We start from the raw sequence: 19,498 nt of genomic DNA, 5'->3' as shown, positions 1-19,498 counted from the left end.
TCTGTGTCCAAAATATATAAAAAAACATCCTGTTACATGGTTTTCAAACTGACACAGATCCCATTGTAAAACTGCTAGCAACCTTTTGTTTGTCCGGGTTCGAAGTTGCAACTAAGGGGGGCGGGGCTTAGCAATAGATGAATTATGCATTAACGCATCTATCTATCTATCTATCTATCTATCTATCTATCTATCTATCTATCTATCTATCTATCTATCTATCTATCTATCTATTTATCTATCTATCTATCTATCTATCTATCTATCTATCTATCTATCTATCTATCTATCTATCTATCTATCTATCTATCTATCTATCTATCTATCTATCTATCATATATCTAGCATATATCTATCATATATCTATCTATCTAATGTCCAAGGTGGTGCGAAAGACATGGACTAACTCGCATATTCATAGCAAAGATGAAGAGTTACATTTAAGCTGTTAAGCATGAAGAAGTTACTGTCACAGGAAAAAAACGTTTACATTTGCTATTTTTTAAGTGATCAAATTATTGGCTACAGGGGGACTTTAAAACATTGTGTATTGTCATTATGTAATGTGTTTAATCTCAGCATAAGCCAGTTAGGGCTGGACGATAGGTTTATGTCAATATATACTGTATACACTACACTGTAAGAATAAATGGTCCAAGCTGTCACTGGGGCAGTACCCTTTAAAAAGATCCTAATATGTACCATGTAGATACAGATATGTATACATTTGTTACCAATATCTGAGGTACTAATATGAACTCTTTCGGTGCAAAGGTGAACTTTATGAAAGGGTACCGCCCCAGTGACAGCTAGGGACCATTTTTGAATGATTTTTGACAGTGTACAGTTTAAATGTTTAGGGTCACTTACTTTTTTCATATTTTAAACTAATAGCAAAATCATTAGAGGAAAATACCCCAGTTTTTCTATATTTTACTATGTTCTTACCTCAACTTAGACAAATTAATACAAACATATCTTTTTTCAATGCGTGCACTTAATCTTTGTACAGCGCGTCTTGAATGTGTTAGCATTTAGCCTAGCCCCATTCATTCCTTAGGATCCAAACAGGGATGAATTTAGAAGCCACTTAACACTTCCATGTTTTCTCTGTATAAAGACTGTTACATGAGTAGTTACACACAAGTTAGTATGGTGGCACAAAATAACACGTGGCGATTTTTTAAGCGGATAAAAATGAGAACTACATTGTATGGCGGAAGAACACTTAGTTTGCAGCATTTCGACCTCAGGCGCAGTAATATTGATGGAAGTTTGAGTGAGAGGAGGAGTACCCTACTGAGAAAGCCAGTTAAGACCAGCATAAGCTGGTGAGCTGGTTTTACCTGGTTCTAAGGTTCTAAGGACGTTCTAAGCCGTGATAAAATACCCCGGTAAACCCATGGTTCAGACCGCATTACAGGAGTATCACTGCGCCACTGTTGCTGCGTACTGATTTATGAAAATAAACACCACACTCTTTAATCATATTTTTGATTTGTATACAATTGCACAATTATGGCGATATCCAGATACATTTCAATAAATATTGTTTAGTCAAATTCTCCCTGAGGAGTTTCTACCTTAAATTCATATTTCCGCTATCCACTGGGTGGCGATCTTACCCAACTTAAACACTGACACATTCACTCAACACTAAAAACAGCGTGTTTTGATCAGGCTCTGAATCTGATCTCTTACAAAAGTTATTCACATAAATGCAATTATCTCTGCTCTTAGCTAAAAAATTTGAGAGGGGATAAGAGAACAAATGAAGGTAGGATGAAACGTTTTTTTTTTTTTGAAAGCGGATGGTCTGTTCTTTCATTTGATATTTTATGTTTATTTAAAGAAGATAATTTTTCTTCAAGGCATTAAACTAAAACTGGGTGGCAACTTAAAAAAAAAACGCTGACGGGGAAAGAGTTCAGCATACTTCCAACCATATTTGATCATCACTTCAACAGTTGCACGATATAAATGTTAATGTATAATTAGATGAATGGTGATTTATAAAATAAACACCACAGTATTAAATCCTATTTTCGTTGTGTCTTTGCTGCGTCTGTGTTGGTTGGGAACTGCGCTCTGTTTCAGTCACACTGAGGAACTACTTTGTTTGGCGGGAGAGTAATATTTGTACTAATATAATTAAAACTTATTTGTGTTTTATTTTATAAAATCCCGCTAACGTTATGCATATGCATTAACCGTTTTATAAACGCAATAACCCCTGCGAAGCAGTGGGGTTACAGTGCATTTTATAACTCCGCTTCGCGTCGTGCCTAACAACGCCCATTAGCTGTTATAAAATGCACTGGTAACCCACTGTTTCTTGGGGCTCATGGCTTTATTTTGTGCGACCATACTTACTAATGTAAATACTAACTAATTATGAACAACTGTGTTGTTTTCCCTTAAAATGATGGAATAAATCAACTATATACCCATTTATCACATTGAGATGCTTTTTAAAGTCTACAAAACTAAATTCAGACATGACCTCAGTTTAAGTGACCTTAAACCTTTGAACGTTAATGCATATATTAGTTATATTAGTTTATATTATTTTAGTTTATACTGTGTACATCATATATATCTGTCTGTCCGTCTATCTGTCTGTCTCTCTCTCTCTCTCTCATTTATTGATTCTTAACTGATTTACAGAAAACTGATTTATTTAAAATGTATTATACTGTACATCAGCAAAGTTATTGTAAATATATCTTAAATAGTTGATAAATAGCAGATCTCTAAAACCGACCAATAACATAAAAGGCCTAAATCTTATGGGTTCAGTATAATCTTAAAATTTTGTGTGGTGCTATTAGACATAGTTTTGGATTTTGTGGACTGCGTCATTTCGGACACCTATGTTAATAAATCATTTGGATTGTCGTGCTGGGAGGACAGCCGGCTTATGCCATTGACTCTCTGTGTGTTTCAGCCCGAAAGCAGGAAATCATCAAGGTGACCGAACAGTTGATTGAATCCATCAACAACGGCGACTTTGAGGCTTACGCGTGAGTGAACGCTCAGACCCGTCTCCATGACAACCACATCACCTCTGAGGAACACTGACGCATTGCTTTATTTTTCTTTGATTACTGAGATTATACTTAACGGTCACCTGTCCTGTTCACAACAGGTGCTTGGTCTATAATTAGTAGCAAGCCTCACTTCATTACAGCTTTTTGATTGGCAGATAAGGAACCAGGGATAATTCACACTTTGTCAGATACTGTATAACAACAACACGTCTACATTGCAGCTTTGTTTCCAAATTGTGAATCACGATGCTTGTTTGTTTTGGCTCTTATTTCCACAGAAAGATTTGCGATCCTGGTTTAACTTCATTTGAGCCAGAAGCACTGGGAAACCTGGTGGAGGGACATGATTTCCACAGGTTCTACTTTGATAATGGTATGTAGATCATTAACTTTTCCAAAGTCACTAAAAACCTGAATATGTAGAATAAGACACATTATCTGTCTTTATTTCTCCTTTAGCATTGTCCAAAGGTAATAAACCTGTCCACACTATCCTGCTGAACCCCCATGTGCATCTCATTGGTGAGGATGCGGCATGCATCGCGTACATCCGTCTGACTCAATACATGGACGCGAGCGGGATGCCACGCACCATGCAGTCCGAGGAGACTCGCGTCTGGCACCGCCGAGACGGAAAGTGGCTGAACATCCACTTTCATCGCTCTGGAGCCCCCAGTGTGCCCATCAAGTAAGACTCATATTGCATCCCTACTGAGATACAGAGATAAATGCTAATTCAACGGCAATCCTGTTTTCTGTGTATTTCTGTTTAGTTAAGCTTCAGTTTCCCCAACCGAGGAGTAACCATCAGCAAAAACCCAACTGTCTGTCAATCAAGCTGGAGGTGTGTCTCATAAGCCACACCCACTTCCCCACAACCACACCCTTGTCCCTTCCTCTTCGAGGGTCGTTTACTTTTATCGCACATGGACCAGAGAGTTCAAACATTTTGCTGGAGGTCATCACCTACACCCTACAACTAAAACCCGTGGGCCATCCGCATATATGGACATTAATAAAAGGAGTGTATTTTTAACATTTTATTTCCGTTTCTTTTTTTAAGCCGTTTTGGTATGCATTTTAAATGTATAGATATGTAAAGAGAATCACCTTTCCCCAAGTCTGTACTGTATTTTTATGTCTATTTATGTGTGTGCAATATATCAAATTTTGAAAGATACGAATGTTAATATCGAGCTTGCTATCGTTCTGGTGATGTACATATGTTGTGATCGTTCAGATAAAAACGATAAAATAAAAAAACTTTATCTTTAAAAATATGTACTTTAAATTCTGGCTTACAGCTAAATGAGAAGATTTTAGTAAACGCTGTCGAAGAGCTTTGTTTATATTCGCTAGCTTACAATGTTTGGCTCTTTAATAATTCCAATTTACTTGATTTATGACAAATGCAAAATACTAATACGGACTGTATGTTTACCTTTATGTCATAGAATATGAAAAAATAACAGATATCAAAGAGAATGTAGCATATATGATACATCAAACTGACAAGCGTTGGGTATTGCATGAAGGACTTTATTTGAATTACCATCATTTATTTATTTATTTGTTATTTTTGCTCTTATGATATGTAACTGTTTCTTTATATTTAATGTTTTTTATCAGTAACAAACAGATCTGTCAAGGTAATGATGATGGTGACTATATTATCATTATGACCAACATATCTATACCTGCAGATTTGCGTAGCTTAATTTTCCTATAATATGTGTGTGAAATATTATCCTTTGACTTTATATCATGGCTGTATGAGAAAACAGATACAAGTAGCTTATGAGTGTAACTACGTGTTTCATTTTCACGCATATTTGTGCTTTTTATTTATCCTGACGTTGTTTTGCCAATAGCAAAAAGAGCAAGATTGAGCCAAGGCTGATTTTCAAGCATGCACACTGCCCCTAGTGGCGACATTGTGTCTGTGCGCCACTACATTGGAAGATGATGATGTCATAGATGGTGATGTCAGATGGTCTTCCTTGAGGAAAAACCTCACCACTACTGGACTATGCCAATGCCATTTCTGACATCTCATTTCCTTTCTCTCTTCTTAAAAGGATATTTCCTCTGCTGATATCTACGGAAACCTCAAGGCCAATATGAGGGTGTGAACTACCATAATTCGTTGCCATGCTGGCACTAGCAAATCAACATATTTAATGAAAAATACAATAAAAGTGTGATATGTACTGAATATGTGATGTCATGAAGTTATTAAGTGTTGTCACGTCACACACAAACAGAGGGATGATGCTTCTTTAAAGGGGCCTAAAATCTGACTATTTCCATGTTTAAGTGCTATAGTTGGGTCTTCAGTGCTTGTATCAACCTAGAAAATGTGAAAAAGATCAACCCAGTAACTTAGTTTTAGTAAACCATTCTCTGCAAGTATGTGAAAAAATAGGGCATTGAAATTTGGCTCCCCCTGTGATGTCAGAATGAGATAATACCGCCCCTTAATCTGCACTATCCAACCACTGCACTGCCATTTAGTACAGAGATCAGCTCATTTGCATTTACAAGGACACACCCAAAAACGCCACATTTTTTCTTGTACCTACCAAGTGGGAATTTTAACATGCTATAATTAATCATCTGTTCAGTATTTTGAGCTAAAACTTCACATATGCACTCTGGGGACACCAACGATTTATTTTACATCTTTAAAATGTCTCATAAAATGTCCCCTTTAACTAAACTCCAAATAATGCTGGGTCAAAAGGGCACAAACCCAGCCATTGGGTTAAATTAACCCAGAAAATGTTTACAGATGACCCAAACAACCCAGCACTTTTAATATATTAGCTTTAAACATCTATTAAGTTGTCCATTAGGTTAAAGGATTGTCATCCAAAATGTTAATGTCTTTCTTTGTACAGTCGAGAAGAAATTGTTTTTTGAGGAAAATTTTCCAGGATTTTTCTCATTTTAATGGACTTTAATGGGCCCCAACACTTAACAGTTTTAATGCAGTTTAAAATTTCAGTTTCAAAGGACTCTAAACGATCCCAAACAAGGCATAAGGGTGTTATCTAGCGAAACGATTGTCATTTTTGGCAAGAAAAATAAAAATATGCACTTTTAAACCACAACTTCTCGTCAATCTCCGGTCCTGTGACGCACCAGTGTGACCTCATGTTATTGCGTAATGACGTCGAAAGGTCACGTGTTACATTTGCGGACCATTTTGAACAAACACAAAGACATTAACTAGTATCATTCGACATACAACAATGTCGGAACAGTCCTCTTTCTCCACACTTGTAAACACTGGGGCGTAGTTTCGCATACGTCATCCGTGACCTCTTGACACACAGGATAGGAGAAAGACGAGAAGTTGTGGTTTAAAAGTGCATATTTTTTTATTTTTCTGGTCAAAAATTACTATTCGCTAGATAAGACCCCTATGTCTCGTTTGAGATCATTTAGAAACTACTATTTTAAACTGCATTAAAACTGTTAAGTGTTGGGGTCCATTAAAGTCCATTAAAATGAGAAAAATCCTGAAATGTTTTCCTCAAAAAACATACTTTCTTCTATACTGAACAAAGAAAGACATCAACATTTTGGATGACATGGGTGTGAGTAAATTATCTGGATTTTTTTAAGAAAATTGACTAATCCTTTAATATACCAACAGAAAAAGAAAAACCACCATAACATGCAGGTTATGACACTTGTACACCTTTATTCTCGTTCAGCCATATACACACATTGCAGCCAATGTATAGGGTTTAAATGTCTTTTTTAAAAGTTGTATAGTAAACTAATACATGCCTTTATGGATAGATATATATATGTACTATATATATATTTATGCATATTCTTATCTCCACAGACACAGAATGCAGATTCAGTAAATCAAACGTGGGCCAGTCACAGTGAAAGTACAGTAGTAGCATTGTTCAACCTGGTTAAAGGATGACTTTCGACGCTGTTCCAGTTGTCCACATCAAAATTCTAATCTTAACTATTATGGGGGGAAAAGCACAGCTGGCCTGGGATCAGCACCAAAAGGAAAAACCTCTTCTGATAGAGCTGCATTCAGAAAAATAACTTAAATCAATACCATCTACAACTTTTAATGTTGAATCATAAAGGGCATGTGAAGTGTACATTGAAATGCACAGATTCATTCACTTTCTATCTGACATTTAGTTTAAATAAACTGTATTATAACTAAAGCATCTTTTTAAAAACCAACAAAAACTTTTGTACGCATTCACCATCACAAATACCTCAGAGCAAAATTCTTGACTCTGACAATATACTGATATTGAGCAATATATACACAACAGTGAAAGTAATATAAAATGTTTAAATAAAATCTCAAATTTCTCTTTCTAACATTCACAAGCACTCACACCTACCCATAAAGAAAAATAAAAGGGTCATTTCACAAAAATATTCAATATTCATCTGAGAACATTCCAGTTTTCCAAATCCCTCTTTAAACTGCCACGTTTCCTGCATTGAAAACCGTAAGGATCTGTTCAGGTGACATACTGTATTATAACAAAAAAATGAAATATTTGACCTTCGGTGATACTGATAATGATCAAGCTAGGATTGCTACAGATCACAGACACACACACATAGCGAGGGGTGAGATAAAAGATACGACAGGTGTCTAACAATAGAAAGAGCTTGACATTAGTTAGTGAATGCTGCTAGCTAAGCATGCCTGCTTATATCCTTACAGGTGGCTAATGTGCTCTATACTGTCGTTTAAAAATGCATAATATATATATACTTTCTATGGACAGATTACACAGACGCACGATACCCCGACAGCTGATAAAGAAGGCAAAGTTTCAGATCTCAACCGATGAGATCAAGAAAGCATGTGGTGATATAATGTGATGATAAGTTTAATAGTTGTGTTAGGCAGTGCAATACAACTTTTTAAAATTCAAGCTTAAATGTTTGAGTATGAACAACTTAAAATAAATCCGTTTATGATCGTGTTTGTTTGCATACACTATAGCTACTGATTCGTGAGAAGAAGAAACTATGAAAAGAAAGAACACCCATTGGTCACAGAGTAAAAGACAAGAAGATAAACGCGCTCATGGGGAAATAAAGTGAGCAAGAATATCGTCCATTTACTTGAATACAGTTTGACTGGACAGGAAGACTGTTAAGTGGCAGGAAGGAAAAGTGCATTCTGGGATTGCATGAGCATGGTGCATAGGAGAGGTAAGGAGAGATGGAATATTAGGAGAGGAAAATAAAGGGGAGGAATCCATCACTCCTTCTCTTCTGCTTCCTCCCTTTCTTCCTCTCGGTTTTTTTGGGCACAGTAGTGGTGAATGAAGTGATGGAGGCGATGCTGTAGGTTGTCATGGTGCTCGGAACGATCGTCTATCTGCTCCATGCGCACTCTCTTCGGTCCTCCAGCATCCCTCACTGCTGTCCTCCTCCTGGTCCTAGACTTCTGCATCTTCGTCCTATGGGTGAAAAGAAAGATTAGATTCTTACAGGACAGAAATCAAGATCAGTCATTGTTTTAGCGCCTCCTGCAAGCGGTTGCTTCTTAAAGCGTAACTAAACCCCTGGTCAGAGCCTGACTCCACCCACTGCAATATTTGAAAAATGCAAGAAAAGTGGGCAGATCCCAACGGAGATAGAGGGGACGAACTAAGTGTGTGGTGAGATCGTAACAAGGGCGTGGTGAGCTTGAACCTGCTTACGTCACGAGTTATTTCTTGGACCCAACATCCAATAGGAAAATTCAACTGCAGTAGCCACCGTTCAACCTGAAGAGGGCAGCACTCAGACGTTTTTACACCATATATTGTAGTATTGACACACTTTATATCCAAATGTCAAAAAACTTACTAAAATCAATGAACAGCACTAATAAAGCATCATTCTTACAGATCATTAAATAAAAAAAAGTTGGTTTAGGGTTTAGTTACTCTTTAAAGTATTTGGGGTAAAAAAAGTTTTTGTAACCTTTATACAATTGTAATGTGGAGGTGACATGGTACAGTGATGGTTCTGGTGGTAATACTTTAATGTGTACCATATGATTATCTTGTTTATTTACCATGGTATTTACTGTACATCACACTCCAAGGCGCATTAAACATATCATAATGGTCCAAAGTCCAAAAACGTGGTAATATTATGGAACATTTGTAATTGTGAAGACAAAGGACTGATAAGAAAAAGACACTCAAGTGAAATGCACAGCAAAAATGTCAGTCAATCCGAAATAAGTAAAAACTAAAAACATGCTTTGTTAGGAAGTACAGTACACACATCACAGAATATTTATAAAACCTTTAAATACCGTAAGCATTTATTTTTTATTAGCATTAACACTTATTTAAAGGTGCAATGTTGGACTTTTAGCAGCAACTAGTGGTGAGACTATAAATGGTAACCAGTGGCTCAGTTCATGGGACACCCCTCGAGGCGCATAGTGAAGCTACGGTAGCCACCACAGGACAAACACATAATTTTCTGAGACAAAATAATGACAAAACGCTCTATTGAACAGTTTATCCTTTTAGGGCTGCTGTAAAAACACAAGGGCGCAAAATGGCGACATACATGTAAGGGGACCTGGGGTGTATATAGATAAAAACGTAAAAAAACCAATACAGTACAGTTCATTATTTAAGGTCTTTATACACCACTGATAATATGGTAATGTATATTATGTTGCAATTCTGCCAAGAGATCCTGCTTAAAGGCGGGGTGCACGATCTCTGAAAGCCAATGTTGACATTTGAAATCACCTAAACAAACACGCCCCTACCCCAATAGAGTCTGGACCTTCCTTTGATAGACCCGCCCCACACATTCCTTACCCAGGCAACGATGTCGGTTAGTAGACATGTCCCTTACTGCTGATTGGCTACAAGTGTGTTTTGGTACTCGGCCTGATTCGTTTCTCAAAAATCATGCACCCCACCTTTAAAGTCCCAAATTGCACCTTTAACAGACAATTTTATCCAAGGTAATTTACAAATAAGAGATCATTTAACATTTTATTTAATTAAACTTTAAAACATCTATGCTGTTTTTGGGCACACACTCACACATTCACACGCATACAGAATTATGCATACGCGATTGTGCAGTACAATGCCCCCATAAGGTCAAAAATTACTAGTATTACTATCTTTGTTGGGACATTTGGTCCCCACACCATAGGGATTAACAGGCACACACACACACGGCAAGCTTGTTTCCCAAACCTCCTGATCACAGATCCATCAGGCTGCAGTATTTCCTGCTCTATCACATGAGGAATCAAAACCTTCCTAAAGCCACCAACGTAGCCTAGAGCCTGAGGGAATGAGGCAGAGACTACATTAACACTAAATGATTCATAAGTGCATGCGTTAAACTCATCTTGGACTAAAGTATGGCAAGGGTACTTACTATACCCTACTGAAAAATCCAGCAAAGACCAGCATAAGCTGGTAGCTGGTTTTAGCTGGTTTAAGGTGGTAGTAACTGGTCTAAGCTGGTCCTCACAGCCCAGCAAAGCTGGTAAAGCTGGTGGGGCAGCTGGTCTTCCAGCCTCAACAGCAAAGTCCAGCTAGACCAGCTTAAAAAGTGACCAAAACACAGCTAGACCAGCTTGCTACACCAGCAAAACCAGCTAAAAGCAAGTAAGGAGACCAGCAAAAACCAGCTCACCAGCTAACGCTGGTCTAAGCTGGATTTTTCAGTATGTTCTGTAAATTTGTGTTTATTAACTCAAACTGCTGAATTGGCAAGGTATGACAGGTCATGAGGATCTGGGAGAAGTCCCAAGCTAATAAAATAGGAATCTTCATCATACATTTAGATTTTATGAGGGGGACGGACTATCTTTCAAAAGCAATTCGTAATACTACTTTCTGCCACTGGTGGCACAGAAATGACACCCTTTATTATTAACTCTTGATTACAAAGCAAAAATAACAGGCATAATGCTAGGATTGAATAAATGTACCATTATAATAATCATCAATGATCATTTTCAACATATGATGTTGTAATGATGGAAAGGACTGACTGCTGTGATTGACAGCTCACCTGAGTGAAGTCATCACGGGCAGAGGAGAGGTCTGCGGCGAGATCAGCATCACCCTCTTGTTTCTCCAGATGTTCTCCATGTACCACTGTCGTCTGAAACACCTGACTGACCCGTGAACCTCCAGCAGTCTCCTCCTTTGAAGATGACGTAACATCTCGTTCATGAAAAGTCACCTGAAACAATCAAAAACAGTTAAAACGTGTCTGCAAAATTTTTACCACTTGGATTATGTTAATTTAGTTTAAAGGTCCAGTGTGGGTTTTTTAACGGCATCTAGTGGTGAGACCGAAAGAGATTGTCCGCCATTTGGTACAGGGCCTTCCATGTAAGGAGACCCGCTGTGTATGTAGATAAAAACGACTCATTCTAAGTTAATAAAAAACAAATAGAGTTCATTATGTTAGGTCAGTACACTTCACTGATAATATATTTTTTATATTATATTGCATTTCTATCAAGAGATCCTTTTAAAAGTCCCACATTAAATTTAGATTATGTTGATTTAGTGTAACTGACTTTAATTAAAATATAAAATTTTTAGATCAAAACAAGAAAAAAATCTCAAAACTAATTCTCTGATCAAGTGTCACTCAAAGGCTGTGACAAAATGTATATTTCTTTGCACCATTGATGACAATGCAATCAACATGAAAATTAAAGGGGCAATAAGTAGGATTTACTCCCATCTAGTGGTGAAATTGTATTTTGCATTCAAACGAACAGTGCTCTCCATCTGCGACTCGCCTTTTCAAATGCATGTTGCAACTACGGTAGCCGTTATGTAATCACTGATCTCCTTGTCTGTTGCAGCTGGTTCAGGTGTTCTGAATAAAAACGTGTGAAAATGGGTTGGTAGGCTAGTGCTTTTTGTCCCTCTCTGCTACTATAGTTTATCAATACGGCGAAACGACATGGAAGCCTCCTTGGACTTACCCGTTCAATGTAAGTAAAGAGAAGAAATTCTAAGCTTACAAAGAAAGGTCATTGCCAGAGGTCATTTGACACCAATGAGGGCATATTTATGAATAAAGACATTGATTTTGATTAATAAAACACTTAAAATCCTACTTACAGTCCCTTTAAGACATGCATGTTAATGCAACATTGGACTCTGTGAAGACTGCTAATTTTGCATGGAGTATTACAAAAAGGTAAATATTTACCTACTACCCACTATTTCTAATAGCACTGCATGAGAGATTTTTTTTTCAATATAGATGCAAAAGAGCTCGATCACACACCTCTGTCTGATGTCCTTCACTCTTAAGTACTGTCCTCTTCATCACCCTGGAGTATCCATCCCCCTGCTCCACAATGACAGGCTGTTGTTCAGAGCCCTCCACCCTCACCTGCTCTCTCTCCACCCCATCAGATGAAACACAACGACGAATCACCTTTCTGGTTACCTGAACAGGTAAAGGGTGTTTATTTAGGAGAACATGATTTAAAGTAGATGGATCTGGTATGATTTAGTATATATATATATATATATATATATATATATATATATATATATATATATATATATATATATATATATATATATATATATATATCATACATTCATATTGGAACAGTTGAAAGAAATCAAAATTAGACCTTTAAATAAGAAAGTTGAATTTATGAGCTGTCAGTATGTACTGTATAACATTTGTAATGGATGGATATAAGCAGATAGCAAACCGGTAAGCAAAGCAAGATTTATTGTTTAGGTAGTACAATATGATTATACAGTATATATCATGAGTCAGTGTTTGAATATAAAAAGTATTTGTAATGGATAGATCAATGTACCTTCTTCACTACTAGGTTTCCCTGTGCATCTGTATATTGCTCTTCTGTCACGGACTGTGGAGGAATATCTGGAACATCATCGCCCTGTTTAAGAGACAGATCAATCAATCAGTACATGTCACCAGCTAAAGAAGTGTACTCAATATGCCAGCTTCCCCTGGAGTTGGGTAAAGGTTTGGGTTAGCAAAAGTAAAAATAATACTAAAAATATTATTACAATTATATTGAAAGTTGCACACTTCTCATAGAAGTTGTCCATTTTGTGGTGCTCAAGGGTCAACAACCATATTACAGTGATCTCAGGTTAACTCTAATAACATTTCATTTTAGTAAAAAATGGACAAATTCTACCAAATATTGAAGAGCAGGGAGGTTAAGCCACAGTTGCAGGATTTTAAAGTAGTTTCAGTTTCAGAAAAAGACATTAGCGCTGTAGACATCCAAGAGAACAAAAAACATCAAGGGAATAGACACACTTGAATACAGTCCTCCAGATGGTCTCTAACTGCTCTGTAATATAAACATGTCCAATTATTTGTTACCCAACATTTGATTTTTGATCCCCACCCCTTAATCCGCCAAATAAAATATTGTTTGATCGCTCATTCCGTTAAAACTGCACCAAGGACAGTTTAGAAACACTAGAGATCAGTGAGAGACCATCGTGCAACAGATTGAGGATGGGTTAGTCAGTAGGCTTTGGCAGCCAAACGTATCATCTAGTGTACTAAGTTAGGAACCTCTGAAACAACTGAACCTCCAACATGGAGCAACCAACTCTCAGTCCCAATTCTAAGAGCCCCGTTTTCAAGGTCTGTACCTGTATAATGACTCTTCTTCGCACCACTCTGGTGGTCAGCACATCTTCATCAGAGCTATCTGACAGCACACCTAATGCCTCATCAATCTCCTAACCAAGCAGTATTTATGAGCAGTCATGGTTTTATTCAAGAAAAAATGTATGAAACATACAACATCTAAGATAAAACATGCACTGCTGGGTTGTTTTAACCTATGGTTGGGTATAATATGCACTCCAAAAAAATGCTGGGTTATTTTAGTCTTTGGTTTGTTTGGTTGGTTGGTAAACAATCTTAAAGAAAACAAGACAACAAAACCCTTATATACAGGTAAGAAAGTTATTGAGATTGTTATCTTATTTCTTGCTGTAATAATCTGCAATATCAAATATTATACATGCAGAACCACACACAAGCCTCAACAACAAGCCTCAAAGTGAGCCATCTACTTTGCTGTTAAGTTGTGAATGTGACATGACCATATTTTTTTTGCAATACAAGTCAACAAGAATCCATCTAGTGAGTGAAATCAAAAACCATCCCTATACTGTAGAGCAAACGCAATCAGCCGGAAATAAAACAGGGTAGCTCAGTGAAGGATGGGGAATGGGAGGTCATGCTTAGGACTCTTACCCTCCTCAGACCATCATCATCATCATTATACTCAGCCCCTCCTCGAGGAGGAAGCTCCTGAGGAGGTTGTGAAGAAGAATCCTGAGTTGAAAAGTACACATCTTTCTCTTCCTCACTGGGTTCATGGATGGTAGGGGAATCCTCAAAATCGTCACTATCTGAAGACTTTATAGACCAGCGAGGACTCTCATCAGAAGGCACATGTGCTGAGGGACCACTAAGATCTAGTTGTTGTTTAAGTTCTTCAACGGTAGACTTCAGGACATTCTTACTAAGGGCTATTGGGTTTTTCCATGGCTCGTCTTCCTCTTGTTCAGAGTAGTCTGATGTGGTCTGTTTGCAGTCAAAAAATGTCTCCAGATCAGAGTCTTCATGTTGATCAATGGGTTTTGGTGTTGCATCTTTGCATGGCTTTGGTACAAAAGGGGTGGAATCCATCTCTGTGCCCTCCTCTAAGTTTTTGTTTTCAGGCAGTTGAGATATAGTATCCACTACTGATTCTTTTGATGTTTTTTCAATAAATGAATCCTCTTGATATACACCAAGATGGCATTTTGCACTTTCAATTTCAAAAACTGGTAAAACGTCCACCTCTGAGATGGCTGGTTGATCAGATGATGGGTTCTCTGTTTGAGCCACTTTCTGCAGTTCATCAAGCAGTGGATTATTCAGACTGTAAAGATTGAGCACTAAGGGTTCAGAAGTCTCAGAGAGACAACGACCAGAACGACTTTCTGACTGTTGGGATGTTGAACCACACATATCTGATTCAGAGAGTGGCCGTTTAGAACCTTGGGCAATTGAACCCTTACTATTTTCATCCTGAGAAGAAGTTCCTGAGCTTTCTTGAGAAAGCATTGGTTTCACATTTACAGTTTCTATCAAGTGTTCAAAGAACTCAGAAATAGGTTTTTCTTCTGACTGTGGGGATGTTTCACCTGACACAACCGCTTCTGACTCCGGTTGTCCTGAATCTTTGTCGATTATTGCCTTGCCACTGTCATCCTGGGAAACAGGTTGCTCGAGCACTGACTTGGTGAGACTACCTGCCAAGGATTCAGAAGTCTCAGAGAGATACTGGTCAAAAGGTTTTTCTTCTGAAAATAAATTCTCCTGGGAAACAGGTTCCTCAAATGCTGAATTCATGTTTACCAGAGGTTGAGAAGACTCAGACAGACTACGACCAAAATGCTTTTCGTCTAGCGGATGGAATGGTGCACCAGACATAGATGATTCTGACTGTGGCCGTATTGAACATTGGGGTGCTGTGGGCTTGCAAGGCACTGAGTCTTCTGACCCAGGGTTTTCAATACTTGCTGATCTGAGTTCAGAGGATTGCTCCTCAAAGTCAAAATGTTCAAAAGCTATGACTGTTTCTGGTGTTTGTGGACTGATGTCAGAGCTAAAGAAAGGAGATGATTCACTCAACTGTGCTTTTCCAGATTGAATCCATGTGTCCGAGTCAGTTTCAGACTGGGACAACAGTTCATTTCTGAAGCTGTGAGTGTCATCTTTAAGAGGTTCATGAGTTAAATTCAATTGTGTACCTAATTCATGCTCTTCTTCAGGACAATAGCAATCTTCATTCTCATCCCAGTATTCTCCTGATGTTTCTGCTTGCTCTCCTGGAGAATCTGATAGATCATGAGAGTCAGTCTTGGGATCCGCTTTAGTCAAAAATAGTTCAGAGGGTTGCTGTGAAAAGCTGATGTTTTCAGAATGCTCTTGATTCAAAATTGTAATTTCACTATTGGTAGATGATAGCAGCGATGCAGTTGCAAGAGAAGTTTCAGCAACATTTTGCTGTTCTACCTCATAGCTTTGCAATAATGCTGCTGTGTCAAAATCACTGAACTTTTCTTTGTTGTCAAACACCTGATCTGATTCTGGAGAGGACTTAATTAGGTCTGGAGTAACTCTTGAGACTTCTTGATATGTTTCAGGCCTCTGTAAAAAAGTGTCATGAGCCTCATTTATGGTACCAGGAAGAGCATGAGGACTGATATTTTGGTCAGACATTTGGATTCTATCAGGAAGCAAACTATCACTTTCAGATGATTTGATTTCATGGCATGGAGATGACTGAGGGGTGTCTGACATTTCACTGGATTCAGAGAGTTGTGTCTTTAATGACTTTTCGTTGCTTTCTAAATCACTTTTTTCATACACAGGGGACACTTGATCTAAAGCCACAGAAATTTCATCCTGACAGTTTGGTACTTGGAGTTGAGATTCTTCATCTTGACTGTCTGGTGAAGTGTGTTTCAGTAGGTCGGGTACTATGTTGCCAGTTTCAACTGTTGGCGAAACAGCTGCATTTTCACTTGATGAAAATCTGGCAATAGTTACCTGACTGAAATCAAAAACATTTTGAGATGCCTCTGATTGATTTAGTTGAGGAATTTCTGACAAACTGTTTAAACCCATGGGTGATGGAGATGGACAGACATTTTCATGGTCTGAAAGTTCACACTCAGCTTGAATATCCTCCTCAGATGAAGAAACCTAAATTATATGAGGTATGGAAAGTATGATAAAAGATATTGAAGGGATATTTATGATGAATGAGAGATAAACAAGAAACCAAAACAGCATATGCAACAGGTTCAGTTACTGTAATAGAGGCAAGTTCAAAAACATTTCCATGTGCAAGAATCCTGCAATCATAAATAATTAATGAGAGTCAGAAGAAAGCTGTCTGTCATCATTGTTGCACCCATTGTCTTTAGAGAATGATCATGATTTTGCCAAGTAGGATGGATTTCTAGGTCAACATGCTTTTAGGTCATGGATCAACACTGGTGGAAAAAAAAACACTATCCCAAACCTTTGTCTTTTCCTAACAATTACTGTATCTTCTAATATCAAGGGAACTGACATCCATTGGTGAAGCAATAACAGCAATATAACAAACTCGACACCTAAGCCAAAACTCCATTAGTTAAATGTTGTTCAAGAATAAAGGAAAGATGTTGATCACATCCAAGCTTGCCAAAATCATATTCATCAGCTGTATAGAGGCCCAGTAATGGTTTAGGATAACATGTTATTATGTTAAATAAAGTATGACCCTATACTATGGATGTTCTCGAAGTCTACATCTGCTCAAGCTAAGTGGTACAAATAAAAGACCTAAAACAAAATGGTTTCCCAAGACTTGACCAAATTAGCTGTGAATGAATGTGATTTTGAGTCTTCCCTAAGCCTTTAAATCCAATGACTGGAAAACATTACTGTACTAGTTTTATATATGTGCTGTGGTATTTTAAACAACAGTTCTGTTTTATTTCAACTTCACCAAGTAAGAAACTTACTTCTGCAGCTTCATTTGTAGGTTCTTTCTTGAGTTCTTGGGATGGCCACTGATTGGTGAAACTGTCCCTGGGAAATATAGATAGGAAAGTTGTAAGGCTAATTTCCTGAATAAAGATAGCCCCTCCCCAAAGAACACAGCATGGGTGCCCAGTGGGGGCCCTGGGAAAACAACTCTCTATGGATTACAGTGTAGTTCCCACAGAGACCACATTTGGTTTTTAGACATCACACCTCCAGGCAGTCAGCCTTACGCTATGTTTATACTCGACGCATCCGCACGGGCGCGTTGGTGCGCGTGGCAAAAATTACGTCAACGCGGAGTGGGCGGTCGTGCGCGTTGGGTGCGCGAGACCCCATTTCCCGTGGCGCTGTGCACGGCATTTTTTGTAACTTTCCGCGCGGCTCCGCATCCGAAAATGACCAAACTCGAGGCGATTCTGTCCGAGCAGGCAAGCCTGTGACGTATCTCTTTGATCAATCCAAGCAAAACAATGTATATACAACCCCAAAACAGAAAAAGTTGGGACACAGTAGAAATTGTGAGTAAAAAAGGAATGGAATAATTTACAAATCTCATAAGCTTATATTTTATTCACAGTAAAATATAGATAACATATCAAATGTTGAAAGTAAGATATTTTGAAATGTCATGCCAAATATTGGCACATTTTGGATCTCATGAGAGCTACACATTCCAAAAAAAGTTGGGACAGGTAGCAATAAGAGGCCAGAAAATTTGAATGTACATATAAGGAACAGTTGAAAGACCAATTTGCAACTTATTAGGTCAATTGGCAACATGATTGGGTATAAAAAGAGCCTCTCAGAATGGCAGTGTCTCTCAGAGGTCAAGATGGGCAGAGAATCACCAATTCCCCCAATGCTGCAGCGAAAAATAGTTTTCTGAGTTTCTCAGAGAAAAAAATGCAATGAGATTGAAGTTATCATCATCTACAGTGCATAATACCATTCAAAGATTCAGAGAATCTGGAACAATCTCTGTGCGTAAGGGTCAAGGCTGGAAAACCATACCGGATGCTCGTGATCTTCGGGCCCTAAGACAGCACTGCATCACATACAGGAATGCTACTGTAATGGAAATCACAACATGGACTCAGGAATACTTCCAGAAAACATTGTCAGTGAACACAATCCACCGTGACATTCGCTGTTGCCAGCTAAAACTCTGTAGGTCAAAAAAGAAGCCATATCTAAATATGATCCAGAAGCACAGGCATTTTCCCTGGGCAAGAGTCATTTAAAATGGACTTTGGTAAAGTGGAAAACTGTTCTGTGGTCCAACGAATCAAAATTTGAAGTTCTTTTTAGAAAACTGGGACGCCATTTCATCAGGACTAAAGAGGACAATGACAACCCAAGTTGTTATTAGCGTTCTTTTCAGAAGCCTGCATCTCTGATGGTTTGGGGTTGCATGAGTGCGTGTGGCATGAGCAGCTTACACATCTGGAAAGGCACCATCAATGCTGAAAGGTTTATCCAAGTTCTAGATACATATGATCCCATTCAGACGTCGTCTCTTTCAGGGAAGACCTTGCATTTTCCAACATGACAATGCCAGACCACATAGTGCATCAATTACAACATCAAGACTGCATAGAAGAAGGATCTGAGTACTGAAATGGCCAGCCTGCAGTCCAGATCTTTCACCCAAAGAAAAGATTTGGTGCATCATAAAGCGAAAGATGCGACAAAGAAGACCTAAGACAGTTGAGCAACTAGAAGTCTGTATTAGACAAGAATAGGACAACATTCCCATTCCTAAACATTGGTCCTCCTCCAGCTGTTCCTTTATATGCACATTTAACTTTTCTGGCCTCTTATTG

General features: G+C 38.1%; 3 protein-coding genes across 21 annotated transcripts in view; 1 reads left to right on the top strand and 2 right to left on the bottom strand.

Annotated features, from left to right (window-relative positions):
* Positions 1-5,265, top strand: part of camk2d2 (calcium/calmodulin-dependent protein kinase (CaM kinase) II delta 2) — a 39,535-nt gene extending 34,270 nt beyond the window's left edge. For 5 of the 6 annotated variants that reach the window (XM_065254447.1, XM_065254444.1, XM_065254448.1 and 2 more), the window contains 4 exons: positions 2,948-3,023; positions 3,329-3,423; positions 3,510-3,738; positions 3,824-5,265. In XM_065254447.1, coding sequence (XP_065110519.1) covers positions 2,948-3,023; positions 3,329-3,423; positions 3,510-3,738; positions 3,824-3,827 — 404 coding nt within the window. In that variant the 3' untranslated portion in view covers positions 3,828-5,265. Of the gene's footprint in view, positions 1-2,947; positions 3,024-3,328; positions 3,424-3,509; positions 3,743-3,823 lie in introns of those variants that run through there. The other variant, XM_065254446.1, reaches the window with a different exon arrangement.
* Positions 5,266-8,366: 3,101 nt separating this feature from the next.
* The window catches only part of LOC135735836 (uncharacterized), an 83,564-nt gene continuing 72,432 nt past the window's right edge, over positions 8,367-19,498 (bottom strand). For all 14 annotated transcript variants that reach the window (XM_065254428.1, XM_065254430.1, XM_065254438.1 and 11 more), the window contains 5 exons: positions 17,654-17,720; positions 12,907-12,990; positions 12,354-12,518; positions 11,112-11,285; positions 8,367-8,521 (listed from right to left, as the gene is read on the bottom strand). In XM_065254428.1, the coding sequence (XP_065110500.1) occupies positions 8,501-8,521; positions 11,112-11,285; positions 12,354-12,518; positions 12,907-12,990; positions 17,654-17,720 (511 nt within the window). In that variant the 3' untranslated portion in view covers positions 8,367-8,500. The remainder of the gene's footprint in view (positions 8,522-11,111; positions 11,286-12,353; positions 12,519-12,906; positions 12,991-17,653; positions 17,721-19,498) is intronic.
* On the bottom strand, positions 13,018-17,635 carry LOC135735838 (uncharacterized). Its single transcript, XM_065254443.1, has 2 exons — positions 14,340-17,635; positions 13,018-13,816 (listed from the first exon to the last, which is right to left on the bottom strand). Exons 1-2 carry the CDS (start codon positions 16,764-16,766, stop codon positions 13,634-13,636), a joined length of 2,610 nt encoding a protein of 869 aa, XP_065110515.1. The 5' UTR covers positions 16,767-17,635; the 3' UTR covers positions 13,018-13,633.

The sequence above is a fragment of the Paramisgurnus dabryanus genome, chromosome 4, assembly GCF_030506205.2.
Source record: "Paramisgurnus dabryanus chromosome 4, PD_genome_1.1, whole genome shotgun sequence".
NCBI classification, from domain to species: domain Eukaryota; kingdom Metazoa; phylum Chordata; class Actinopteri; order Cypriniformes; family Cobitidae; genus Paramisgurnus; species Paramisgurnus dabryanus.
Note: the sequence above shows the minus strand (reverse complement) of the source record. Positions and strands in the feature narration are given on the sequence as shown.